The 27,113-nt window shown below is 46.8% G+C and overlaps 1 protein-coding gene and 1 long non-coding RNA gene across 7 annotated transcripts in view; one reads left to right on the top strand and one right to left on the bottom strand.

The window, feature by feature from the left end:
- The first annotated feature begins 526 nt into the window (after window positions 1-526).
- Window positions 527-27,113, top strand: WDR89 (WD repeat domain 89). 5 transcript variants are annotated; one of them, XR_014169122.1, is made up of 3 exons: window positions 527-1,955; window positions 25,342-25,908; window positions 26,274-27,113. XR_014169122.1 is itself a non-coding variant. In XM_081914214.1 (2 exons), the coding sequence occupies exon 2, from the start codon at window positions 15,433-15,435 to the stop codon at window positions 16,594-16,596; it is 1,164 nt and encodes a 387-aa protein (XP_081770340.1). In that variant the 5' UTR covers window positions 1,855-1,955; window positions 15,392-15,432; the 3' UTR covers window positions 16,597-17,358. The 5 variants fall into 5 exon arrangements, 3 of the variants coding, with proteins under 3 accessions (XP_081770340.1, XP_081770341.1, XP_081770342.1); XR_014169123.1 differs by having other exon boundaries at window positions 25,292-25,908; XM_081914214.1 differs by lacking the exons at window positions 25,342-25,908; window positions 26,274-27,113 and adding an exon at window positions 15,392-17,358 and having other exon boundaries at window positions 1,855-1,955.
- Window positions 10,639-27,113, bottom strand: part of LOC309372765 — a 33,229-nt gene continuing 16,754 nt past the window's right edge. The window contains exons 2-4 of one of the 2 annotated variants that reach the window (XR_014169670.1): window positions 22,364-22,468; window positions 11,629-11,790; window positions 10,639-10,927 (exon numbers count right to left, since the gene is read on the bottom strand). This is a non-coding gene — a long non-coding RNA (uncharacterized lncRNA). Of the gene's footprint in view, window positions 10,928-11,628; window positions 11,791-22,363; window positions 22,506-27,113 lie in introns of both variants that reach the window. The other variant, XR_014169671.1, reaches the window with a different exon arrangement.

Genomic DNA, 27,113 nt, shown 5'->3' with positions numbered 1-27,113 from the left:
CTCCCACACTAAATGTAAACTTTTACACATAGCTCCCAGAAGTCTAGGGACGTGGGTGGTGCTGTGGTCTAAACCACTGAGCCTCTTGGGCTTGCTGATCAGAAGGTCGGCGGTTCGAATCCCTGCGACAGGGTGAGCTCCCGTTGCTCAGTCCCTGCTCCTGCCAACCTAGCAATTCGAAAGCACATCAAAGTGCAAGTAGATAAATAGGTACCGCACCGGCGGGAAGGTAGGCAACGTTTCCATGTGCTGCTCAAGTTTGCCAGAAGCGGCTTATCTATGCTGGCCACATGACCCGGAAGCTGTATGCTGGCTCCCTTGGCCAATAAAGCAAGATGAGCGCAGCAACCCCAGAGTTGGCCAAGACTGGACCTAATGGTCAGGGGTCCGTTTACCTTTACCAGAAGTTTAGGGACGTGGGTGGTGGTCGGCGGTTTGAATCCCGGCGACGGGATGAGCTCCCATTTCTCGGTCCCAGCTCCTGCCCACCTAGCAGGTCAAAGTTCAAGTGCTTCCAGCCGGAAGGTAAACGGCATTTCCGTGCACTGCTCTGGTTTTGCCAGAAGTGGCTTAGTCATGCTGGCCACATGACCCAGAAGCTGTACGCCGGCTCCCTCGGCCAATAAAGCGAGATGAGCACCGCAACCCCAGAGTCGTCTGCGACTGGACCTAATGGTCAGGGGTCCCTTTGCCTTTACCAGACGTTTGGGAACCACTTCCTAGATCTACCACCTGGAGTGACTGCCTCACCCTTTCTCATAGGTAGGCTGACCCTGGCTGGTGAAAACCGAAGGAGGGGAGAGTGGCCTTGTGTTCGAATCCTGCTAGTGGGCTTCCCCTGGACATGTGAATCTCTGCGAGAACAGGATGCTGGACTAGATGGGCTATTGGCAAGGTTGACTTATGTTCTTATGTCACCATTGTCATTGGATCCTGAATTTGCTCTGTTCTGCCCTCCTTTTGTAACTTATATTGGGAGCTTGCGCAGCAAAGGGCTGTCTCTTCTTTTAAAAAGTGTAGGTGCCCTAATAAATAACACCACCACCTTCTGTTCTGTTATTATTGGATCCGACGCCTGGTTCAAATTAAACCCCGTCTAATGATCCTCCCTTTGCAATTTGCATATTTCCATTTTCTTGCATATAAAACAAATAGGCACAGGGCTGCGCAATAAAATAATTCACGTCGTTAGGAAAAGCAGTAGGACAGCTCCCCCTGGCGGCCGCGCTACGCAGCAGCACACCTCTCCCTTTGCTCGCGCTGTCCGCTCGCATCCTTCCCTCTCTTGCCTCCAAGAGGGTGGGTCGTTGCAATACATTGACGCTACACAAACTACACTTCCGGCTCGCCATCGAATATGTGGGGCAGAGTCAAGTCTGAACAAAAAGATAGGATCGGGGACGCCTGGCTGGATCTGGACTGGTCAAAGAAGCGATTCAGTTAAACGCATTGTAAACTCATGCAGGGAAATCTGGTAGGGAAAGACGGGACTCCACAGCGCCATCTGGTGTCACAGTGTCATATCCCATATACAACGCATATAAAACGTTTTCTCTTTACCAATCTAGCTGAGAAACGGAGCAAAAGCAAGTTACAAATAAAAGCGCGGGAGTTGCCGTGCTGCTGATACCACACATGGACGTCGGTGAGCAAATTCTATGCATTTCCACTCTTGCGCCCCTCAAATGGAGGCGTTTTGGTGTAACCCGGAAGTACTGACCGTCCGCTGCGCTTGCCTTTCTTAACTCAATAGCCGGTGTGGGAGCGGTGTTCGGAAAGCCACGCCCTCGCTGCTGCCTTGACCAATCATATTAGCTCGGGAGTCTTTTGTCGTATTTACGTCGTGAGCAGCCGGCCAATGGGGCTGCGCTGAGCGGAGGCAGCTGCTGGAGCAGGAAGGAAAAGTGGAGCACGCGGGGAAGGGAGACGCTTCTTCTTTAACCCGCCTGCGCCAGGTAATACACGTGTCTTTCCGTTTGGTACGTGTGAATTGTGCGTGCCTTGTTTATTGCTTGTTTGTTCCGCATAAATTTCTCCCCCCTCTTTTCATTGGTAAATTACATTATTTATTTAAGTTGGGTCAGTAAAATAAAGTTATATACTCCCTGCTCAGTTAAATAATTTTGCATTACGAATTTCCAGAAATTCCTGGGCCGCCCTTGCATCACCATCATTATTATTACTACTTCTTTGGGGTTTTTGTTTTTGTTTTTTTAAAAAAACATTTCTCACAACGGTATCTCTACAACGATCCCTTCCTGAAATTACTTCGGTGGTGTGGGAAGTCGGGCCTTGGCTTGTGCACGTGTGAAAAGGGACTAGGCAGTTATTTCTGTTGTTCCCCATGTGTGCATGGGGGGAGCGGAGTCAGTTGTCCTTCCTGCTGCTCAAAACCATAATTCTCAAATTCCCAGGTTTTAGTTTTTTAGAAAGTAACGTTCTCGTTTTAGTAGAACTTTTTTTTCTTTTGAAATGTTTTAGATTGTTGTTGTTGTTCTTAACTTTCCTGCCTTAAATGTGCATTTAATTCCCTGTTAATTATGTTGCTTTGAAGGTAGACTTTATATTTGACGTTCTTCAGTAAGTTTTTATTCTGGCTTGTCTTATTTGATGTTTCAATGTGTTGTAAAGCGTGCTGACTTTTTCTCTTAAAAATATAAAGCAGCATGGCAGAGACATGAATAATAATAATAACTTGAATTATGAAAAATGCATAGGCACTAGTCTCTTCTTTCTGTGTGTATCAGAAACTATCCTGGTCCCCCACTTTACTTTGCTCCTATCCCTTGGGGAAAATACCTGCAAATTCCTGTATATTTTTTGTAATTTTACATATATATAGATTTTTTTATTTTTATAATTTAGCTATATACTGTTTTCCCCACCTCTCTCTCTCTCTCTCTCATGTGTAAGACTCCCTGCTCTGATTATCTCAGCTCCTGCTGTTACCCGAGCAGTGTGAGTAGCAGCTTGTGTGAAATTGCAGACTGCAAAAGTGGTGATGGAAGGTGTCCTAAGATGTATGAAGGCACGTAGGTGGCGCTGTGGGTTAAATCACAGATCCTAGGGCTTGCCAATCAGAAGGTCAGTGGTTCGAATCCCTGCGACAGGGTGAGCTCTCGTTGCTCAGTCCCTGCTCCTGCCAACCTAGCAGTTCAAAAGCACGTCAAAGTGCAAGTAGATAAATAGGTACCGCTCTGGTGGGAAGGTAAATGGCTTTTTCGTCCGCTACTCTGGTTTGCCAGAAGCGGCTTAGTCATGCTGGCCACATGACCTGGAAGCTGTACGCCGGCTCCCTTGGCCAGTAAAGCGAGATGAGCGCACAACCCCAGAGTTGACTGCGACCGGAGATAATGGACGGGGGTCCCTTTACCTTTACCTTTGTTGTTGTTTAGTCGTTTAGTCATGTCTGACTCTTCATGACCCCATGGACCTGAGCATGCCAGGCACTCCTGTCTTCCACTGCCTCCCGCAGTTTGGTCAAACTCATGCTGGTAGCTTCGAAAACACTGTCCAACCATCTCATCCTCTGCCGTCCCCTTCTCCTTGTGCCCTCCATCTTTCCCAACATCAGGGTCTTTTCCAGGGAGTCTTCTCTTCTCATGAGGTGGCCAAAGTATTGGAGCCTCAGCTTCAGGATCTGTCCTTCCAGTGAGCACTCAGGGCTGATTTCCTTCAGAATGGAGAGGTTTGATCTTCTTGCAGTCCATGGGACTCTCAAGAGTCTCCCCCAGCACCATAATTCAAAAGCATCAATTCTTCAGTGATCAGCCTTCTTTATGGCCCAGCTTTCACTTCCATACATTCCTACTGGGAAAACCATAGCTTTAACTATACGAACCTTTGTTGGCAAGGTGATGTCTCTTCTTTTTAAAATACTGTCTAGGTTTGTCCTTGCTTTTCTCCCAAGAAGCAGGCCTTTTTTAATTTTGTGGCTGCTGTCACCATCTGCAGTGAATTCATTCAGGTGCACACACGTTATTGCACGTGCGATTTGCAGTATCTCCCTACATGGCCACAGTTGCCACGTAGAGAAAGTCTATCTGGGCCCAGCATTCCACAGTCAAGGGTGTCACCACTAAGAAGGCCCTCTCCTTGGTAGCTGCCTATCTCGCTTAAATTGGCTCCAGCACCTGAATCTGAGCCTGTGAAGAGACTCTCAAGATTTGGGTAGGTATATGTGGTTTCCAGCAACTGGTTTTCAAAAGCATTGCTGCCTCTAACCACAGAGAAGTCGCTTTACATCTCCTGATAAGTGAACTTAATTAACATACTTTACAGGGTTTTCAGGAGGACAGCATAGAGAGCTTTGTGCACTTGAAACTTTCTATGAATGATTAAGAATACATATAGTGGCACCATCTCTCCTGAAACTCTTCAGCCAGATCTGTTGCTTCCTAACGGTTTCAGTTTGCTCTTATCATCCAGATCCATGTCTGTGGTGACATGTCTTAAGACTGGTAAGCTATTATTAAACTAGTAAAATGACAACGGCAAAATTCAAACTTGAGCTTTTTCAAATCGCTTCTGATTTACACAGGGATTGCGTTCCAAGGCACCACATGTTTAAGTAAAATCACCAAATTAAGTAAAAATTATGTAAAAACCAAATTAAGTAAAATTTGGAACACCATGGGGAAAGCTTGCAAACACCCGGTTCCTGCCATGTTCTGTCCCTTTTTGTGACATTGTTGGGTCACTCGTGGGTTTGGTGCAATGTTCATATTGAATGCACGTAAATGGGGCTTAATATTGTTGCTTACTGCAGTGACTGCTTATCCAAAAGTAAGCATGATCATTTCTATACAGGGTCACAAAGGACACACAAGATACAAATTTTTGCTTAAGCAAGTATTTTATAATTTATATCTTTTCCTTTTGGTGAATTTCGTTGCCTTCCAGTTGGTTTGGGGGTTGTATTCCAAGTGTGTTGACCGTTACAGCCCTAATTGATCTGGGGATATCTCAGGAATCGTACACACAAGCTCAAGTTTTTTACTTAGCTATTGAGGCTCTCCTTATTGCATTGCCGACAGAAAAAGTTGAAGGCCTTTTTTTAGCAGAGGGAATCTTTATCTGTGGCAATGCTTAAATAAAGGAATAATCTCCCAAGAGAGATTTATTTGATTCTGCCCCACTCTTTTTTTTGCTTGTTTCTAAACAGTCTTTTGGGATGCAGATGGCGCTGTGGGTTAAACCACAGAGCCTAGGACTTGCCGATCAGAAGGTCGGCGGTTCAAATCCCCGCGATGGGGTGAGCTCCCGTTTCTCGGTCCCTGCTCCTGCCAACCTAGTGGTTCGAAAGCACGTCAAAGTGCAAGTAGATAAAGAGGTACCGCTCCAGCAGGAAGGTAAACGGCATTTCCGTGCGCTGCTCTGGTTCGCCAGAAGTGGCTTAGTCATGCTGGCCACATGACCCGGAAGCTATACACCGGCTCCCTTGGCCAATAAAGCGAGATGAGCGCTGCAACTCCAGAGTCGGTCACGACTGGACCTAATGGTCAGGGGTCCCTTTACCTTTACCTAAACAGGCTTTTATGCATTTTCCCAGTCAGAGCCCTTGTTAGTTATATAGGGCTGTACAAAACGCCATCCATCTGCTAGTTCAAGACCTCCTGCGCTAGCGGGATGGGTGAGTTTAAATATTGCACAGCCAACGAACAGTTGTACCAGCAGAAGCTTGCTGTGTAACCGATTGCATGGTGTTGTGTGCACCAAAGTTAACAGCAACGTTCCCCAGTGCAGAACGTTTTGACAGTGGAACAAGCATGCTGTAGTTTAACATAGTGCTATGTTGGATATCACCTTTAGTCTGCCTTTGCTGTTTCCTTTCTTGGGATTCTGTTTTCGCTGTTGTTTTAGTTTGTCTAGCTTCATCATTGCGACCATTTTTAAATTTTGCTTGGTACTTTTTGTTGCTGGTGTTAGAGACCTGAAGGTGCAAAGCGGTGGCTTAAAATGTCCGAGCTGTGAATCAGGAAGTCCCTGGTATGAATCACACCTCTGCCAGGAACTCATTAGGTGGCCTTCAGGCAAGCCCCTGTCTCCTGGCCTCAGTCTGCCCATCAGAAGTGTGGGAGTAATAATACTCACTTACCTTGGAGGGACATAAGAATTGTGACTAGATAGTGCATGCAAAGTGCTTTGGATAGAAAAACAGAATTGTAGAATTGATGGAAGGGACCCTACGGGTCATCTTCCAACCCCCTGCAATTTTGCCAGGCTATTTTTCAGCATACTATTCTGTCCCCACCCCAGTCATCCTTTTTTCTTTTCCTACGGTCACTTAACATTTCAGGACTACCAATCATTTTCAGTCCTCATTGGGCTTCTTGCCACCTTATGTTTGTTTTTGTTTTAAAAATGGGTGGTTTTATTTTGCACTTCTGTAACCCTTGGAAGTGAGAGCTGGACCATAAAGAAGGCTGATCACTGAAGAATTGATGCTTTTGAATTATGGTGCTGGAGGAGACTCTTGAGAGTCCCATGGACTGCAAGAAGATCAAACCTATCCATTCTGAAGGAAATCAGCCCTGAGTGCTCACTGGAAGGACAGATCCTGAAGCTGAGGCTCTAGTACTTTGGCCACCTCATGAGAAGAGAAGACTCCCTGGAAAAGACCCTGATGTTGGGAAAGATGAAGGGCACAAGGAGAAGGGGACAACAGAGGACGAGATGGTTGGACCGTGTTCTCGAAGCTACCAGCATGAGTTTGACCAAACTGCGGGAGGCAGTGGAAGACAGGAGTGCCTGGCGTGCTCTGGTCCATGGGGTCACGAAGAGTCGGACACAACTAAACAACAACCACCACCCTTGGGTTTACTTCCCTGCATGCCTCCCAAGTATGCTGATGCCTCTCTGTAGATTTGCAGAGTCCCTATTTGAACTCCAAGCTGGTCAGCGCTCACCACCTGGATTCATTATCAGAACAATTTATATTTTCATTTGTGAGTCGCTCTGAGTTTGAATTCAGCCTACAAAGGCAGGCCTGTGGTTAATGATACATTTGGTCTTCGCTATCCTTCGGGCTGGAAGCTGTTTCTGGGCACAGCTCTGTTCTTCGAAGGCATAAAGATCTTCCTTTCCCCCAAGACAGATTCCAGAGGTGCCGAGCAAATTGGCTGCCAATTGCGTTGCTTCTTCAGGTCCTATTGCCTTGGAAACCTGGCTTCTAAAATAACACATGTGCATTAGTGTGGGAATCGCAAGAGAGATGGAAGGCCCAGGCAGAGAAATAATTAAATGCAGAAAATGAGTCACACTCAAGACTTATTTTTAAATAAGAATTGTTTTCTTGTTCTGGAGTTTGCTTTGAGCTGTTGCTTCCAACCTTGGGACTGTTTTACCTGTTGTTTTGGTGGCTCTTTCTTTGAAACAGTCCAGTGCTGAAATGCTTGGCGTCTGCATTTTTGCAAAGCACTTAGAAGCTTCAAACTATTCTTTTCCGTGGTCAGGATGTTCAGGCCTCCCTTCCGGGCTACCATGGAAAAGCAGTGGCCTATTCTGCTGAATGCATGGCTTAGGTCAAAGTTGGGGGGGGGAACTCTAGCCTGCAGGCCAAAGGTAGTCTGTCAAGACCTCTTGATTCATCTTTGAGGCTGTTTTGAAGAAGCCAGGCCCTCTGCCCTACATGACATCAAGTGTGGGTGGGTGGACTTCAAAGGAACAACCTGGATCTTAAGTGAGCTCCTGATCGTCCCTTTCCTTAGAGCAAGACGCGCTCTCATCTGCCCCTCAGCCGTCAGGACAAACCGGCAGTAAATCACACTGTGCTGGTTTGAGTTAACTCCTTACCAGCCAAAACATGATATGCCCAGACTCGGCAGGGCGTCAGGCCTAATGAGTATAGGAACTCATCTCTGGTAGGTCTTCTCCCGCCTCCCCACAGCTGCCTGAGTCACCTCCTCTCCAGGACTTTCCCCAGTCAAACAGAGACTGCGCCTGCATGAAGAGAACCTCTCCCCTGCCCTTTTCATGCCTCTTCTGGTTCTGGGCGACAAGCGGGGCAGGGAGCTTGTCACAGCAGCAGGAGGAGACACTCGTCACTCTTCCCCAGGTGGACGCATCTTTGCCTCTTGGCCTCCCTCCTCGCACCCTCCAGTGTGGTGTAGTGATTAAGAGAGGTAGACTCATAATCTGGTGAACGGGGTTCGCATCTCTGCTCCTCCACATGCAGCTGCTGGGTGACCTTGGGCCAGTCACACTTCTTTGAAGTCTCTCAGCCTCACTCACCTCACAGAGTGTTTGTTGTGGGGGAGGAAGGGAAAGGAGAATGTTAGCCGCTTTGAGACTCCTTCGGATAGTGATAAAGTGAGATATCAAATCCAAACTCTTCTTCCTCTGCTTCTGCCTCTGTTTCTGAAATCTTCTCTGCCACAGACTCTCTCAGCTCACTAAACCCTGTTACCTCCTCAGCTTCCCATACCTTCTCCTCCCTGCCTCTTCTGTCTGACCACTCGTCCCACCACCAATTCCCAGGCTCTGAGCCATCTTCCCTTGGGGGTTCCCCAGCTGGTGCCCCCCACCATTTCTCTGCATCTAGCCGGTCCATGACATCAGTTGATGTGGGATACAAAGCTTCTCCCTCCCAGCATTGCTTTGTGAAGCCGCCCTGTGCTGCTCCTTCCAACTGCTGACTTTGAGAGTAGAAAGGAGCAGCGAGTGGGCTGGGCCTGTGAGGTCTCCCTGTCTCGGTGTCTCCATTTCCTTGCGGACGGAGGTCTTTAACTTACTTGTGCCTCCCTAGGCAGAAGCTCCTGAACGGCGACTCTTGAGGAGGTGCCTGATTAGAGGCATCCGCTATCACAGGCACCTCCCTGGTGATCTGCTTGAACAGGCATTGCCCTTGAGCCAGTACCACCAACTGGACTCATGCACTTCAGCCCCGACTGGGCTAGGCGAGCTGGGTAGCACTTCCAGAGACCACCTTCTGCACAGGAACAGGTCAAAGTGCTGTGGACTCACAGCTTAGAGTTGTGAGCACCGGATTCACTTCCACAAGAAGACAGTCGTCGCACAGCAGAGTATAGCAGAGTCTAGCAGAGTATAAGCACGACTCAGAGAGCAGCTCTGTAGAATATCTTCTTCTTATTCTATCTACAACTATCATACAACTATATACAGAGCTTAATGAGGTCTAAGCATAAATGAATGCTGCACTACACTGAGTGTCTGCAGCTGCTCTTAGCAGCAACCTTAGCTATGCACACGATCTCTAACACTCAGTCTCTCTCTCTCCGGCACACTGACTGACTGACTCTTTGATGTGGTGCTGGAGCAGAATAAGTAGAGAGCAGAACACGCCTCCTCCTCTCTGGAGAATCAGCAGAGATCATCAGGAGATTCTTGGATATGGGAGGGGTGAAATCTCCTCATCCCCAACCTCCAGCCCTCCAGCTGTTTTGGACTACAATTCCCATCACCCCTGACCACTGGTCCTGTTACCTAGGGATAAAAGCATCCTTCAGAGGCAGAGCAAGCTGGCATGCCTTGTTCTACCCCCTCCAGACGCATTGGCTTGTCTCTGCACCTGGAGATGGGCTGTAGCTTAGGGGTAGAACATCTGCTTTCCATGCAGAAGGTTCTAGGTTTGATTCCCAGCGCCTCCAGTTGTGGGGACGGGACGGAAATCCCTGTCTGAAACCCATGCTTCTCAACATGGTAGACAACACAGTACTTGGTGAACTAATGGCTTGGCTTTGCACCGGGTTCCCGTGCTCCTATGCGAAACATGGGTGTCATTAGTAGGGTGGGAGAGCCCTTAAGGACTAGAAACTTGGAAATGATGCCCCAAAAATAGTGAGATGCCCAGGGCAGACTCTAAAAAGCCAGGACGAAGTGGTAGCAGTAGGAACAGGGAAGAGGCTTTTTTAAAGCAGCAGTTCTGAGCCACCCGATGGCGAGGGAGGGTGAGAGACAGCAGGAGAGAGAGAGAGCAAAGAGATTGTGTGGTCTTGGTGCCTCGATGCAGGCAGACACAAGCCTTGCTTGGCATAGATATGACGACAGCACTGCTTTGCGTGGGGTTTGCTTTCCAGTGGTTACTTGCCACAGCGGCCTTGCTCTCGGGAGACAGCAACCATTGTGAAAACCGCATTGTTGCCAAAAGATTCTCTGGGAGGTAGAAGAATGTAATTCATGAATCACCGGTCTATTTTTGAAAACCTTGTAGGATTTAAATGACTCACGGATCTCTCTTTAGCCTAAGAAATGCTGTTTATAACTTGTGTGTCAATGACTGAACATCTATAACTATATTCCAGCAGCATTAAAAGTTATGCGGACCAATATTTCAAGCCTGCCATGGAAGGTTTTATAGTCCTTTATCACCTCCAATATACTCTTGGAGAAAATGGTATTTCAAATACTACTTTGCGATCAGTAATTCAATATTGAGTTCCAATTAATTCTTCTAGTCACCCGGTACAACTTTTCGAGGTCTTCACCCTGGTGCATCATCTTCTCCCTGGTTTGCAAACTGGAAGCTAAGCTTTGCATCTCTTTGGAGCAAATTTTACCTCCCAAACACGGTTTCGCATGTCATGTCCATCCATACAAACCATAGTTTCTTTGAAACGATGGCTTGGAGCAGTTTAGCAAACCATGTTTGTTAGGAGAGTTTGGAGGCAAGGCTAGTGACTTCAGGAGGGGCAACAGAGTGGAAGGGGGTGTCCCCTCTGCAAGAGAAGAGACCTGGCCATGGTTTGACAGTGCAGCTTGGCTTCTCTACCATGGTGGGAGTTCAGCTGGGCTGTGGTGAGAGAGACAAGCTGGTGGTCCTAGCCCCAAACTTGGGTGGAAGTCTGGAAGTTGGTCGTAGATCTCTGTAAGACGCAAGCAGAGATCGAGAGCAAGCTTCTGTTGCCCTTCTTTGGCTTAAGTGAGTGCATGGGGGCTTGTTTCTGTCCCTTCCAGGTCACTGTTGCTCCTGGCTGGAGGAAGAAAACAAGGAGGCTGTTTCAGGGAAATAATAATAATAATAATAATAATAATAATAATAATAATAATAATACAGTGGTACCTCGGGTTAAATACTTAATTCGTTCCGGAGGTCCGTACTTAACCTGAAACTGTTCTTAACCTGAAGCACCACTTTAGCTAATGGGGCCTCCAGCTGCTGCCGTGCCGCCGGAGCATGATTTCTGTTCTCATCCTGAAGCAAAGTTCTTAACCTGAAGCACAATTAATGGGTTAGCGGAATCTGTAACCTGAAGCGTATGTAACCCGAGGTACCACTGTAATAATAATTTTTATTTATACCCCGCCCTCCCCAGTCAAGACCAGGCTCAGGGCGGCTAACACCAGGTATAAAAACAATTGATTAAAATACAACTTGAAAACAAGATTAAAATACAACATTAGAATGCAGCCTCATTTCAGTAGAAACTCAAATCAAAAACTTTTTGGGGATGAAAACGTCAAAACTTCACCAAGGCCAACTATCCAGACTGGTCCTATGTGGGCCAGAAAAAAGCCAGGGAAATCCCCAAATAGGAGTTCCATCACAGAAGGAAAAAGGAAAGGGGGAGGGGATCAAGTGGATTCCAAGCCAAAGGCCAGGCGGAACAACTCTGTTTCAGGGACGTAGCGTGAGATCAGGGAGAAGCAGGGGCATGTGCTGGCGAAGACAAAGCTTTTGTTGGTCACTAAGGCAACCCCAAATTTGTTGACCACTGAACATGGCTCTGTCCGTGGCAGAGAGACGCTTTGGTCCCATGCTTGGGTGCTGCATGTGCCTTCCTTAATCTTGTGATGGATGACCTTTGAGTTCCCTCCTGATTCGATGATAGTCTGATTAAAACAAAGGGGGAAAAGCAGAGGGATGTGTGAAAAGCAGTATTTAAGCCGGTATTGTTGTACTACAACTTCCATCATCCATGCCCATTGTTGTTGTTTTTTTAAGAAATATTTATTGAAGTTTTACAAAAACATAAGTACAAAAACACATAAAAAAGAAAGAAAAATAAAAACACAAGATACAAAGGGCAAAAAGAAAATAAGAAAAAATTAAAAACAATTCCGTTTTTCATAACTCATTTGCTTGTTTCCTTGACCTCCTCACACCTCCCCTTCTTGTATTCCCATTTACATAATCAAATCAGCAAATCCTTACCCTCTTTCATTTATCTTAACTCTATATCTTAACATTTTATAACTCTATATTTTCATCCATTATCAATTCATTTTTGCATATTCTTATTAACTTTGTTGCTAATGCCACTTATTTTCAATCCAACATCATTTTAACATTCATTAATTTTACAGTGTTTCTGCAGATAATCTTTAAATTTCTTCCAATCTTCTTCTACCGACTCTTCTCCCTGGTCTCGGATTCTGCCAGTCATTTCCACCAGTTCCATGTAGTCCATCAACTTCATCTGCCATTCTTCCCGGGTGGGTAGATCTTGTGTCTTCCAATACTTTGCAATAAGTATTCTTGCTGCTGTTGTTGCATACATAAATAAAGTTCTATCCTTCTTTGGCACCAATTGGCCGACTATGCCCAGGAGAAAGGCCTCTGGTTTCTTCAGAAAGGTATATTTAAATACCTTTTTCATTTCATTATAGATCATCTCCCAGCAAGCCTTAATCCTTGGGCACGTCCACCAAAGGTGAAAGAATGTACCTTCATTCTCTTTACATTTCCAACATTTGTTATTGGGCAAATGATATATTTTTGCAAGCTTGACTGGTGTCATGTACCACCTGTATATCATTTTCATAATATTCTCTCTCAAGGCATTACATGCCGTAAATTTCATACCGGTGGTCCACAACTGTTCCCAGTCAGCAAACATAATGTTATGACCAATGTCTTGTGCCCACCATCATCCATGCCCATTGGCCATGCTGGGTGGGGGCTGTTGGGAATCGCAGTCCAACCACAATGGGAGGGCAGCTGTTTTCGCCGCCTGTGATTTACGGGATAGAGGTTGCTGAAGCGAGGTGCTCAACTCAGCGGTCAGACATTGGGCCAAAGGAACAGGACGCAGAGTTGGGACTCTGGGTGCAGTTCAACCCCGCCCTGTGTGGTCTGAGGACTAAACATGAGCCCTGAGCCATTAACTTTTAATTATTATTATTATTATTATTATTATTATTATTTATTTATTTATACCCCACCCATCTGGCTGAGTTTCCCCAGCCACTCTGGGCGGCTCCCAATCGAGTGTTAAAAACAATACAGCATTAAATATTAAAAACTTCCCTAAACAGGGCTGCCTTCAGATGTCTTTTAAAGAGAAGATAGCTGCTTATTTCCTTGACATCTGCTGGGAGGGCATTCCACAGGGTGGGCGCCACTACCGAGAAGGCCCTCTGCATGGTTCCCTGTGGCTTCACTTCTCGCAATGAGGGAACCGCCAGAAGGCCCTCGGTGCTGGATCTCAGTATCCGGGCTGAACGATGGGGGTTAAGACGCTCCTTCAGGTATACTGGGCCTTTGAGGCCATTTAGGGCTTTAAAGGTCAGCACCAACACTTTGAATTGTGCTCGGAAACGTACTGGGAGCCAATGTAGATCTCCCTTTGCCATGCATTCTTTCCCTGACACAGCCACCCACTCCCTCTCTCATAACATCCAGAAACTGCGTTTTGCCCAGAAAAACTTGATATATATGAAAGGGTGGGGGGAATGCAGGCCAAAGGAGAGTCGAGCTATTAACAACCCTGGGATTAATCGCCTTGGAATTAATAGGTGAAAACAGCAGCCGCAGACTAGATCTTGCATTTGCAGGCTTCTGCCCTGACAATGTCTGCATCTGGCTGCCTCCCAGCTCTTAATTTCCCATTGTGCATGGAAGATCACGACTTCCCTACTTCTCCCGTAAATGTGACCCAGTGGGTAGAGGGGGGGGGGGAGGGCCTTCTCCTGCCTCCTATTGAAACCCTTCCCATCAAAGTCGCGCAGCAGCTTCCTCTTCCGAAGAGGAAGAGCCTCTGGCTACACCCTGGACTCTCTGCCTGGCTTGTTTGTTTAACCTTCAGCCGGGCATTCCTAACGAGAGGTAGGATTCCGTTTTCGCCAGCTGACATTTTGCCACATGTCCGCGGCGCGACTTAATGAGATGTGGCAGTCGACAAAAATACACCCTCGCCGGTTATTACCCCATTGTGTGGGATGCTGCCCTTTCCTCTGGAAGGCGGTGCCCTCCGACAGCAAGGACATGTAAACATTGCCCCAGAAAATGGGGAAATGACTTTTTTTTATTATTTTAAGAAGCGTAAATGCAGATTTATACAATAGTACCCTGGAAGAACTCCAGGTCTGTTCTCCTTCCAGATCTCCACAGTGTCTCTTGAGGAAGTCCAGGGAAATGCTCCTCAAATGTCTGATGGCTTCTTTTTCTTCTGAATGGAAACTGGAGGAACATTTGGCTGGAGATGCCTTAGCGACGGGCAGGTGGGGCTACCCACCTGTCAGTCACCTGACATCACAACGATGTCAGTTGGTTTGTCTTTGCCTGTGTGGTTTGCTAGTAGTACATTATCTTTTATTGAGTGGCGATGTTATTCTGATGATGATTTGGGTTGTATTGTGTTGCATTGGTTTTATTCTTACCTGGGTCTTAAAGGTACAGGGACCCCTGACCATTAGGTCCAGTCGTGGCCGACTCTGGGGTTCCGGCGCTCATCTCGCTTTACTGGCCGAGGGAGCCGGTGTACAGCTTCCGAGTCATGTGGCCAGCATGACTAAGCCACTTCTGGTGAACCAGAGCAGCACATGGAAACGCCGTTTACCTTCCCGCCGGAGCGGTACCTATTTATCTACTTGCACTTTGACGTGCTTTTGAACTGCTAGGTGGGCAAGAGCAGGGACGGAGCAACAGGAGCTCACCCCGTCGCGGGGATTCGAACTGCCAACGTTCTGATCGGCAAGTCCTAGGCTCTGTGGTTTAACCCACAGCGCCACCCTTCTCCCTTTCACCTGGGTCTTAGCAGTGTTTTAAAACTGGCCTTTAGGAGCATTTACTTCTACACTGACTTGTAAACTAGGAATGGCCAATTTCACCTGGCCCATAAAGGCTCTGGATAATTGCATTCAGGCTCTGGTTAAAGTTTGCTCCGAACCTCAAGCTTAAGGGGGGAAAAATGAGAAATGGCATGCTTGAAAGTGTTGTTATCTATCTCTGTTGGGTTTTGTTTGTAACGCCCTGGCTGTGCCTCAGAGGACACCAACTTTATTATGGCACTTGAAAAGGTCAGTTTGCAGAGCGCGATGCTCCTTCCATCCCCCAAACCACTGTCAGGACAGTAAGAACAGCTCTCAAGCATAAATACACTGACTACCCTTGATTTAAACCACTAGCGGAACCTTTCTTGTGCTGAAAAGTGCTCTGGAAAGGATTAACAGTGGAGACCTTATTTCATTTGGTCTTATTTCTATTTTCCAGATCTCTACCTTCTTGAGGATGCAGTTTTAGTCGCAGTTGCTATGGAGAAGATCAAGGAGCAGTTTTCCAGCCTCCAAATAGCAAAACGGTGTGCACTGGCAAAAGACCCCACTTATCTGTTGGACTTGGATATTTCAAGAGGCGGAGGGAGCCAGTTGGTGGCTGTTTCATGTTCCGATAACTCAATCAGGGTTTACAACAGAGAGACGCTCACTTTGCTGCGGGAATATAGCAGCCATCCCGGGCTGCTCAGCGGCGTCCGATTCGCACACGCGTGTGAAAGTGTGTTGTTCTCCGCTTGCAGCGACGGAACAGTGAAATGTTGGGATACGCGCTTGGCGACCGCAGGGCCGACGCAGTTGTTCCGTGGCTCCCTTTCAAATGTCTTCATTAGCTTTGACGTAAGCTGCAACGACCTCATAGTCTGCGCTGGAACGGAAAAAGTGGGGGACGATGTGTTCATGGCCTTCTGGGATGCTCGCAGCTGCGCGAGTAGCGTAGCTTCCAGCAACGAGCCTCTGGGCTTCTACTCGGAGACCCACAACGATGACATCACCAAAATTCGTTTTCACCCCACCAAACAGAACCTGGTAGTTTCTGGGTCAACCGACGGGCTGGTGAACGTGTTTGACATCAACAAGGACAGCGAAGAAGATGCGCTGGTTGCTACCTGCAACTCCGACTCATCGGTCAGTTCTGTCGGGTGGTCCGGAAAAGATTACCGGCAGATCTATTGCATGACGCACGATGAAGGGTTTTGTCGGTGGGATCTCGCCCAGCTGGAGACCGAGGAGCCAGTCACATTGCTGCATGTTCCAGACGCCCGAGAAGCAGGAAGTGGAGAAAGCACCAAGGTGGACTACTTAATCGGTGGCTTGTACCATGAAACGATGGACAAGTTGGTTGTTGTTGGGGGAACGTCAACAGGAAACATCTGCCTCCTGGACTGTGGGGTTGGTGGCCTGAGTTCTGTAGGAGTCCTTCAGGAGGGGCACTCTGCTCCCGTCCGCTCTTTCTGCTGGAACGTGGCAGATGATTCTTTGCTGACCGGTGGAGAGGATGCGCAGTTGTTGCTATGGAAACCTGGAGCCGTGGGGAAAGCCTTTGGAAAGAAGACTTCTATGAAGACTGCTTCCTCTGTTCATCAGCGGCTGAGAGTTCACCAGCACGCTTTCAAGAGCAAGAAAAAACGGACGTCTTTGTAAAGAGGTGGCTGCGATGGGGAGTGAGGAGGCCTCTACCTGAAAGTGATTCCAGAAGGGTACCTGCCTTAGCCCGTTTCAGGGGGAAAACAAGTCCTGCAGCACCTTGAAGACTTAATTTATTATGGCATAATGTTTCGTGGACTAAGGTTTGCTCCATCACGCACGGAAGCTTATGCCATAATAAATTAGTTGGGTCTTTAGGGTGCTGCAGTTTTCCACTTGTAGAGAGTTGACCTTTTGAAAAGTTGCAACACTTTTTGGGGGGGAGTGAGTTCCTTGCAGGTATTTGACATGTACAGCTCGACAGCCGTGGCCTTGTTTACTCGGAAAATATCCTCTCCGTGTCAGTGGGGACACCAACTTCCAGCAAAGTTGGCACTGGATTGGTGCCTCGATACGAGAAGCCTGCCAAGCAAATTAGAAGGTATCGTTCTTTGGTCTGAAGCTGCTTATGACAGGCTTGTTCAAACATTACTCTCCAGATCCCAACAGCCCAAATTATATTTTGCTATAGATGGAATTTTCTTAAAACGATGCCTGAAGTCACAGGGAGTGGAGGAAGAGGGAGATAAGCCTGCTAAAAGAGGCATAATGGACAAACTGAGAATGGCAAGATTAGAAAGTTCCCTTCTGCACTTCTTCAGTTCTGTGAAACTTGATATTTGTCACACAAGGCCTCTTCTCCAATGTGTGAACACACACAGCATCTCTCTAATTTGGGGGTGGGGCTGGGGACTAGCCTGTGGCCTGCAACCATCCCTAACCATTCTTGCCCGCTTCCGATCGCATCCATTTTCTGCAGGTGGGAAGGGAACTGGTCTCTGTTTGGAAATACTACAAGCTGAATACATGGTTCCCATGATTTTGGGGTGCACACACCCAGTTCCTTATTTGTTATCAGAGGCCATTGTGCATTTATGAGCATTGTGCAAACATGACTGTTATGACTGTAGACATTTATTGTGGATCTTGAAGGGGAGTCTTACCAGTCATGGAAGTTTATGATTTTTGGTAGTGCAACCATTATTTTGAGGTCTTGGGGCATATTGGGTGATCCCCAACTAAATCTTACTGAAAAGTAGACCCACTGAAATTACTTAAGCCTGTTGATTTTAGTGGATCTACTCTGATCATAGCTAATTCACTCATTCCCTTTAGTTCCTCTTCTGAATGAGTTGTTTTTCGAACTTTGGTCCTGATGAGGAACTGAAAACTGGGAACTGCTAGCTTTAGCACTGCGTATCGCATCAAGACACAAGGTAGTTTGTTTCGATCTCTGCAAACATTCAGTTCCCTGAAATCCATGGATATAAAAATGAAAGTCTGGAATCTGAAGCTATGGATCTTCAAAAACCAGAGAAAATGTCTTACTTATTTTGTAAATGATACATGGATTCATGTGGCTGATTTTGTAGGCACATCATTGCTTTGAAGTTGTTTACAATACCCAGATTTACTTAATACCACGATCTGTCAAGGCTGGAGACAGGCACTGATTGGGGTCTCTCCCCCACCCCCACCCCAAGAGCTGGCACCAGTTTGAAACCAAGACTGTGCTTTGTATGTTTCTCCCTGTCACTTGTCAGTAAACAGGTGTTGCAGATTTTTTAAAAATATAGTTCCTTTTCTTTCTGGATTGATGCTGACAGTAAGAATAACAGATTAAGTCTAGATAATAAAAACTTCCTTTTGTTTACTACAGTGTGGGTGGTTTCTGTAACCAACTCTCCGATTTTTCCCGGCTTGCAAAAGCTTAGTTTTCAAAACTGAAAGCAGCTTTGTACATTTTGTATTCCATAAATATGCTAGGCAATATTCATCACAGTCATTCTGTTAGCACAAGGACCTTCAGCTGTTCAGTGAGTCTTTCCTTCTCTTTTCTCCTCATGCACCCCAACAACAAAATATTAAAAACACGATACAACCTCGGCCATTTAAAGCTTCCCTAAACATGACAGCCTTCAGATGTCTTCTAAAAGTCAGATAGTTCTTTATTTCCTTACCATCTGACTGGGAGGGCGTTCCACAGGGCTGGTGCCACCACTGAGAAGGCCCTCTCCCTGTTTCCCTGTAACCTCACTTCTCGCAGGGAGGGAACCGCCAGAAGGTCCTCAGAGCTGGACGATGGAGGTGGAGATGCTCCTTTGGGTATAAAAGTCCAAGGCCGTTTAGGGCTTTAAATGTCAAAGCTAGTGCCTGCCAACATCAAGAATACTCAGCTAGGTAGAACAGCGATCTTGATTCGTGCTTTTCCATCGTCACTACAGCAGGATCTTCTGCCTACAGCATTTCAGGTTCTGGTTCCTACAATTGACCTCCGAAGATTCTGGGTTGGAGAATGTTCGTTCCAGGGTACAGACCCAGGTTTGGCTTCCTGTAGACTTGAGCCAGCTCCAACCCCTTGGACAGAAATACTGCAATGCTTGTTGGCTATTCCTTGTGTCCCTGAACTTCAGTTTTATTTAAAGAAGATTGAAAAAGACATGCAACCTAAATTTACCTCCCTTTTGGGATCTGTAGATCGGCATGGTGGTGGGTGGGATGAACTGACATTTTCCTTCCTTTATCCATATGGCAATGCCGTCACAAAACCAGGCATGTGGATGGTTGTTCGCTGTGCGATGAACTTTGCTATTGCCATACGTACAGCAGACACGATTTTGGCAGTTGTCAAGTACATGGGGGCGTCGGAGTTCGTCGCTCGCTGGACCTCTTCAGGCAACGTCATCTGCTTGACTTGTCAGCTTTTAAGTGGCTTTGGGTTGGGCTCGGCATTTGAGGGATTCCACACGCCCCAAGTGTGGGGCATTTTGAGTGGGAAGACAAAGCATCACTTCTGGAAAATGGCCTTGTTTCGTCATCCTAGGCTTCATCAGTAGAACAGGCTCATGTGTAATACAGTCGTACCTCGGGTTAAGTACTTAATTTGTTCTGGAGGTCCGTTCTTGACCTGAAACTGTTCTTAACCTGAAGCACTACTTTAGCTAATGGGGCTTCCTGCTGCCGCAGCGGCGCTGGAGCACGATTTCTGTTCTCATCCTGAAGCAAAGTTCTTAACCTGAAGCACTATTTCTGGGGTAGCGGAGTCTGTAACCTGAAGAGTATGTAACCTGAAGAGTATGTAACCCGAGGTACCACTGTATTACAGGATAGTGGATCTTATAGCATAGTAGTGGTTGACGAAACAAGGCTAATATTCCGGAAATCCTTGTCTTAGATTCTGTGAAAGGATTCTGTGGCAACAACCCTTCATGTAGATTATTGGACTCTATGAACAGACAGGTGGAATAGACACTTATACATGTATGGACCTTATGCATGAACTGACTAGAGAATGAACCGATCCACTGGGTCTTCTGCTTTTTTCATTGAACTTTTATGAGACTTCCATTGAAATCTACAATTTGATACAATGAATAGTAAGCCGGTTACGTCTTGTGTGTTTATATAAAGATCTGAGCTGGCGTAGAAACTGGCTCCCCTAACCCCTAGGAATAAAATCAATTACAGAAGTTCTTGGATTTTATTTTATTATTTTTATTTTACTTTATTTATATGAAACTTACTAGCCGCTTGCCACCCAAAGGTCTCCAAGTGACTCACAGCAAATAAAAATATACAGTACATAATACCATAAGGGGAAAAGCAGGGGAGGGGGGAATTATAGACTTGGAGGGTTCCCTGAGGGTCATCCAGTCCACCCTCCTTCAATGCTGGAATCTTTTGCCCAAGGTGGGACTTGAACCCCCGACCCTGAGATTTAAGTGCCTCACACTCTTATCGACTGAGCTATCCCAGCTGCCATGGGGAATCATGTCAATATTTAATATCACATCCATGGAAAAGCAAAACAAAGAAAAACGTACCAGCCGCATAAACAGTGGCAAACAATATTAACAATTCTTAAACAATAAAGAAGGCAATACTTTATTTTATGTTACTGCAATGAATTGAGGGAACCCTCAGAGCATGTATAGGGGGCATGCAGGGAATGGAACCAGAGAAAGTTACACTAGAAGTTTTAGCTAAAAGTTACAGCTAAAAGTTGTGCTAGGGTAACTGGCTGAATCCTGCCCCTTGATGCCTTGCATGCTGTTGAGAGGCTTAACTTTCTTTGGCCTATAACAAGTCAGCCTTTGCCACACTGGTAGGAGCCTGTCTGCTGCCTGCAGTGCTCTCTGTGTTTCGGGGAAGCCGATCTAGTGCCAAATTATTCATAGTAAGGCTCTGGTCTCTGATTAAAACTCTGCATGCTGTGCTTATCCAAGTAGGAAACGGGGGGGAAACCCACTTTTGGAATAATCCCACAACCTGTGTGTCAAGGGGTTGTCGTCCATTTATGGAAGCATTAATTTGCCAGTCTATTTTTAAAGTTTCAGTCTGAGCCTGCTAGGGGATCTACGCCGTGCCCAAACGATGCATCAGAGAAGCTGCAGGAAGACCAGTTGCATTATCAAAACATTGAAACCCATGTTAATGAGACAACTTATCAAAAAAAACAACCAAACTGGGTGGTCTTATATGGGACGGAACTCAAACTGTATGCAAAAGTTAAAGGGAATGAGGAAGGCTGAAGGCTGTCCCACCGCCACCCAAACGATACAGGCGTTCTGGTCGCTGCCGCAATTTCTCTATTACATACTAATATTCCCAGTAGTTAGGGCAGGGGTAGTCAACCTTTTTATGCCTACCACCCACTAATGCATCTTTTTTGATGGTAAAATTTCCTTACCGCCCACCAGTGCTTGATGGAAGGTGGATTCAGCTTGTGCCGTGGAACCCCCTACCGCCCACCTAGAATCCTGAAACACCCACCAGTGCAGTGTTTCCCAACCTTTGGTCTCTAGCTGTTTTTGGACTACACTTCCCATCATCCCTAACCACTGGTCTTGCTCGCTAAGTATGATGGGAGTTATAGTCCAAAAACAGCTGGAGACCCAAGGTTGGGAAACACTGCACTAGTGGGCAGTAGGGACCAGATTGACAACCCCTGAATTAGAATAAGGCAAATTCCTGTTCCTAGAGAAAGGCAGGTTGGTTCAGGTGTGATGAAGAGGAGGTGTATTGATTGGAGCTGAGTGTGCACATTTGTGTTTTGCCAAACTCTTGCCCTCTGCACGTTCATTCTCCCATCTTGTGAACACACTTTTATAGGTTTCCCTTTACGAAATGATTGCTTGTATACCTGTGACTGCTCACCTGTCGGGGCTCTCATTCTCATAGTACAGAATCCAGTAGATCTTGTATTTGCATGGCGGATGGGAGCATTTCTCTTCCTTGCGCAAATCTTGATAACTCCAGTCTCTTGCAGCACAGCTACCCCCCACGTTGCAAGTTTGCGAATCGGCAGTGGATAGATGAGCCTCTTTAATGAGCACATTACTTTAACATTAATGGGATGTTTAAAAACAAAATAAACCCCAGGCTCCTAGAAACTTCTCCTCAGGCTACCAGCAATATTACTGTTGATCTTGATTACAGAAGGACTAGATATGCAAGGAATATTGAAGCTGCAACTTCCCTTTAAGCCAGGTAGAGAACAGCATGTGGCTAGCAGACTCCACGCCAGGCCATTCTGACTGATGGGCCCACCCACCTGTCAATCTCCTGTGATGTCACCATGCTATCAGGTGACCCGACTTCAAAGGAAAGGATTGGGAGGGCAATAGAATAAGGTGCCAAATTCAAAAAGCACCATCTTTCTGAAGCAGGGAATTGGGAGGACACTTAAAAGTGCATTCCTGCTTTTTCTCCATATTTAGCTTACGTTTAAAGCCATGGCTGGACGTTTCTGGCTCCTGACGTCTTAGATGACATCAGGCATGGGAAAGGTGGAGCACATCATACATGCAGAAAGGCAGGCTGGAGGTTCCTTCAAGCAATAGAACACATCCTTTAAGTTGATTTTACTAATTGGGAAGTACAGAAAACAACATGGGTGAAATAGCTGCCATTTAATGACGGGTATCAGAAATCTGTGAATCTGGCAGTCCGAGGAGACCCTAAGCCCCATTCTTTTCCTTCATGCAGCTGTTTAAAGAGGAGGACATTGTATTGCGAGATTTGTTATTGAGCGTATTTGGGTACAATTTTCACCCAGAGCCAGCCAACATATATCGCTTTCCTAAGGTTTTGCCCTCATCAGCGCGAAGCACAATAACTCCGCTTTTCAGAAAACTGAGTCATGCCTGTGGAAAGGGATACACATGGTTTACATCTCTTTGCTGTTTTAATCAGCCTGGAGCAATGCCTATTGTGCATCATTCGCAGCAACAGAGTCCCAGTTTGCCAGAGACACCCCCACAATAGCCAGCCTCTTCTGATTGGGACTACTTCCTACCTCCCTGTGACAATGACCTCTGTCTTTAGATTGTTTCCCAAAATGCTGGCCATGCCCTGCTGCAGGGTGAATCTCAGACAGCACCATGAAGGCAGGAGGGTTGAGGGGTGGGAATAGATGAAAGCAGGAATCGGTGTCTGGATGGTGCAGCAAGACTTTTTTTAAAAAGGGATGGTCCTTGCTGGGGTGGGTGTGCGCGCGTGAGTGCACGCTACTTGGGCTCCACTCCAACAAAATGTCATGGGCTGGTACTGAGGCTGGCACACATCATCAGATCTCTGGCAATTTCTTCCACCTGAAGACAGGTTATTCTCCAGTAAAGCATTTCCAGAATTGTTGGGGAAGACTTGGGTGGGTCAGATCTAGCTGGCTGGTAAAGGGACCCCTGACCATTAGGTCCAGTCGTGACCGACTCTGGGGTTGCGGCGCCCATCTCGCTTTATTGGCCGAGGGAGCCAGCGTACAGCTTCCGGGTCATGTGGCCAGCATGACTAAGCCGCTTCTGGTGAACCAGAGCAGCACATGGAAATGCCGTTTACCTTCCCACCAGAGAGGTACCTATTTATCTACTTGCACTTTGACGTGCTTTTGAACTGCTAGGTTGGCAGGAGCAGGGACCAAGCAACGGGAGCTCATCCCGTTGCGGGAATTTGAACTGCCGACCTGATCAGCAAGTCCTAGGCTCTGTGGTTTAACCCACAGCGCCACCCGTGTCCCTTTGCATTGCCTAGTGCCAGCTAAATAAACGAGACAAAAGTTCAAAAGGGGGTGGTGGTGGTGGTAATAATAATTAAATCTATGTTCAGCAAATGAGGAAACGCTGAAACAGACCAGTTGTAAAAACAAATGAAATGACCACCATCAATTATCCCTGCAGAGTGAGAAGAGGAAGCTCTTGGACTCAGGAGCTCTTTACCATGGGTTTGTGAATGGCAGAAGATTTCTACTGCAGGAGCAACACCGAAGGGTCATTTGAGTCCCTTTGAGTCATTCTTTTGGGGAGCAGCAGGAGCAAAGAGGGTATCAGCTGGTGGTCCCTGGAAGAACTAACTTGCCCTGGGAGTTGGTTACTGAGGTGACAGTTTAATAAATGATAATAATAATGCTGCATTATTGATACCCCCCCCCATTGCCTGGGTTTCCCCAGCCACTCTGGGCAGCTCCCAACAAAACAAGACAAAACACACACACATATATAGTAGCACTTTTTGGAAGAAATGTTTCATGCCTCTTGGGAATGGCTATTTTGAACATCTTTTAAAAATTCATTATGTATCATTTCCCAGAAGCCTATCGTATTTATATATTTAGATTTTATACTTATTTTTATTGGCATTGCAAGAGATTAGAGTCCAGAGCTTGGTTGTTTGTGTTCGCTTGGTTGCTGTGTGGTTTGTTTCCATGTGTGAAGGGGTGTGTGTGTTGTTGGCTCAGATAAGCCATATTTATTCATATTCTCTTGGGGAGGGGAATAAGACACTGTCTTGTTGTGCTGTATATGTGATATAGGGGAGCCACACCAGGATGAAGGCATTCTCCTTTGTTTGTCCCCGTGCTAGTTAAAGTTGGTTAAATTCCCTAGTAGAGCAGTTTCCCATACATTTTTGTACCAGGGGTCTATATTCACTCCTGATAGGACCTTCCAGTGTCTAGTTCCAGTGTGTAGCTGCTGAGAGTGACTTATGAGCCACGTGAGCCTTGAAACCAAATGCCCATCATCACACATAATGGGCACTCAAGTCACTCCCCAAACAAGCCTTGCTGCTGCTTGTATACCATAAACTGGATGTGATGTCGCATGACAATTACAGTTACCTACCCTCCAGGGGATGCAGGTGGCGCTGTGGATTAAACCACAGAGCCTAGGACTTGCTGATCAGAAGGTCGGCGGTTCAAATCCCCGCGATGGGGTGAGCTCCCGTTGCTCGGTCCCTGCTCCTGCCAAACTAGCAGTTCGAAAGCATGTCAAAGTGCAAAGCGAGATGAGCGCCGCAACGCCAGAGTCGGTCACGACTGGACCTACTGGTCAGGGGTCCCTTTACCTTACCCTCCAGCAGTTACCTGATGAAAATAGGGACATCCTATTCCACACCCTCCAACATTTCTCAGCTAAAGGGAGAAGCAGGGCATTCCGGGATCAAATCAGAAACTGGGGTGGACAGGTTTTGTAAATCTGGGACTGTCCCTGGAAAATAGGGATCCTTGGAAGGGTGTGCAATTTTTCCATATTATCTGTTCAGGAGATAGATAGTGGCCCCAAATATCTGTTCCTAGTAGGCAAGCTTTTATTCCTGACATTACACGAGGGAGGAATTCATTGTACATTGACTACTGCAAGTTTCACATTTCACTTAGGCTACTTTGAAATTCTGAAAATGTCGTGCTGGTTGCTTTTGCAATGACAGTGTCACTGGAAGAGGAGGGACGGGGAGAAACTGGAAAGTGTAGCCTCTGTTGCTGTGTGCAAGTTCCCTGTGGAGATGCAGAGACAAGAAGGCAGGTTTGTGTTTTGTTGAAACTTGACAGAACTATGGAAACCCTCCACCCAGGTCTGCTTGGGTCAATGCAAGCTTAACTACATTTTGCTTCGTGTGCTGGAGGTACTGACAAGCCTTGAAAAATATCCTCCTTTGAAACAATGCCTGGGACCTGGAAAAACAACAACCGTCCACAGTTCCAGCTAACATAAGACTGCGAATGTGAGGGACATGGTAGCTGCTCTCAGGTAAAGATCAGCACAAACTGTTCTTGAGTCCTCACCACGCTGTGTACAAACAGTATTACTGTTCAGCCGAGAGCAGGACCTTGAGAATAGGATTCAATTGCAAGAGAAAAATCTGCGGCCAATTTTTAAATTCCGCAAGAAAACATCACATCTAGATAACGGCTTTGCTTTGCAAGATGTTGTGGAGCATCCTGACTGGATAATCAGAATCAATATTGTGAGTGCTGCTATGGTAAATGCTTGCTAGGTAAAGGTAAAGGTACCCCTGCCCGTACGGGCCAGTCTTGACAGACTCTGGGGTTGTGCGCCCATCTCACTCAAGAGGCCAGGGGCCAGCGCTGTCCGGAGACACTTCCGGGTCACATGGCCAGTGTGACATCGCTGCTCTGGCGAGCCAGAGCTGCACACGGAAACGCCGTTTACCTTCCCGCTGGTAAGCGGTCCCTATTTATCTACTTGCACCCGGAGGTGCTTTCGAACTGCTAGGTTGGCAGGCGCTGGGACCGAGCAGCGGGAGCGCACCCCGCAGCAGGGATTCGAACCGCCGACCTTTCGATCAGCAAGTCCTAGGCGCTGAGGTTTTACCCACAGCGCCACCTGTGTCCCCCTAAGATCATACAAAAAGTCCATCTAGGGTTCCCTGTCTTCAACAGGGATCAGATGCAGATGGGAAGAGGTTCATAAGGAGACCCTGGAGGAGATGACCTACCCTCTTCTTCTCCCACCATGCACTTCCGGATACTACATCCACCACTGAATAGCTCTTACAATCAGAAAGTTATTGATATTTAGTCCGGATTTCCTTTCTTTTTACTTGAATCCATTGGTTTAGGTTCTACCTGTGGAGAGGCAGAAAACAAGCTTGCTCCATCCCCCATGTGACAGCCCTTTAGATATTTGAACATGGATATCATATCTTCTCTCTGTCTCCTCTTTTCCACGCTAAACACACTCAGCTCCTTCAACCGTTCCTCATAAGGCTTGGTTCCAGACCTCCTCTGCACATGTTCCAGGTTGTCAATACCCTCCTTAAATTGAGGTGCCCAGAACTGGACACAGTACTCCAGGTGCAGTCTGACCACACATTTTACCAGCTTCTCCGCAAGACTATCCATGGGGGACTTTGTCAAAAGCCTTACTGAAATCAAGGTACGCTATGTTCCTGCATCCTGTTTTCACAGCGGCCAAGGTAGGAAACGCACAAGCAGGATCTGAGCACAAGAACACGCTCCCCTCCTGCGGTTCCAGCAACTGGTACTTTCTCTTCTCTCATAACTCCTCATGTTGTAAATCTCTCCCTAGAGTCACCTCTATGGACGCAGTTCCCATAGTAGCTTGAATGGTCAGGGATAGTAGGTGCCTGTGCTTCCAAGCAAGGACCAAGGAGACCCTTAATGGCGGCAGTGGGTGGGGGAAGTGATGCTACGGCACCTGCCTCAGACACTAAAGGTA

The sequence above is a fragment of the Podarcis melisellensis genome (assembly GCF_964234715.1).
Source record: "Podarcis melisellensis genome assembly, chromosome: 1".
NCBI classification, from domain to species: Eukaryota; Metazoa; Chordata; class Lepidosauria; order Squamata; family Lacertidae; genus Podarcis; species Podarcis melisellensis.
This window is presented reverse-complemented; position numbering and strand designations above follow the sequence as displayed.

Bases quoted from the DNA above. Each gene is read 5' to 3' on its own strand.
- WDR89 (XM_081914214.1), top strand. From the start codon at position 15,433: ATGGAGAAGATCAAGGAGCAGTTTTCCAGCCTCCAAATAGCAAAACGG.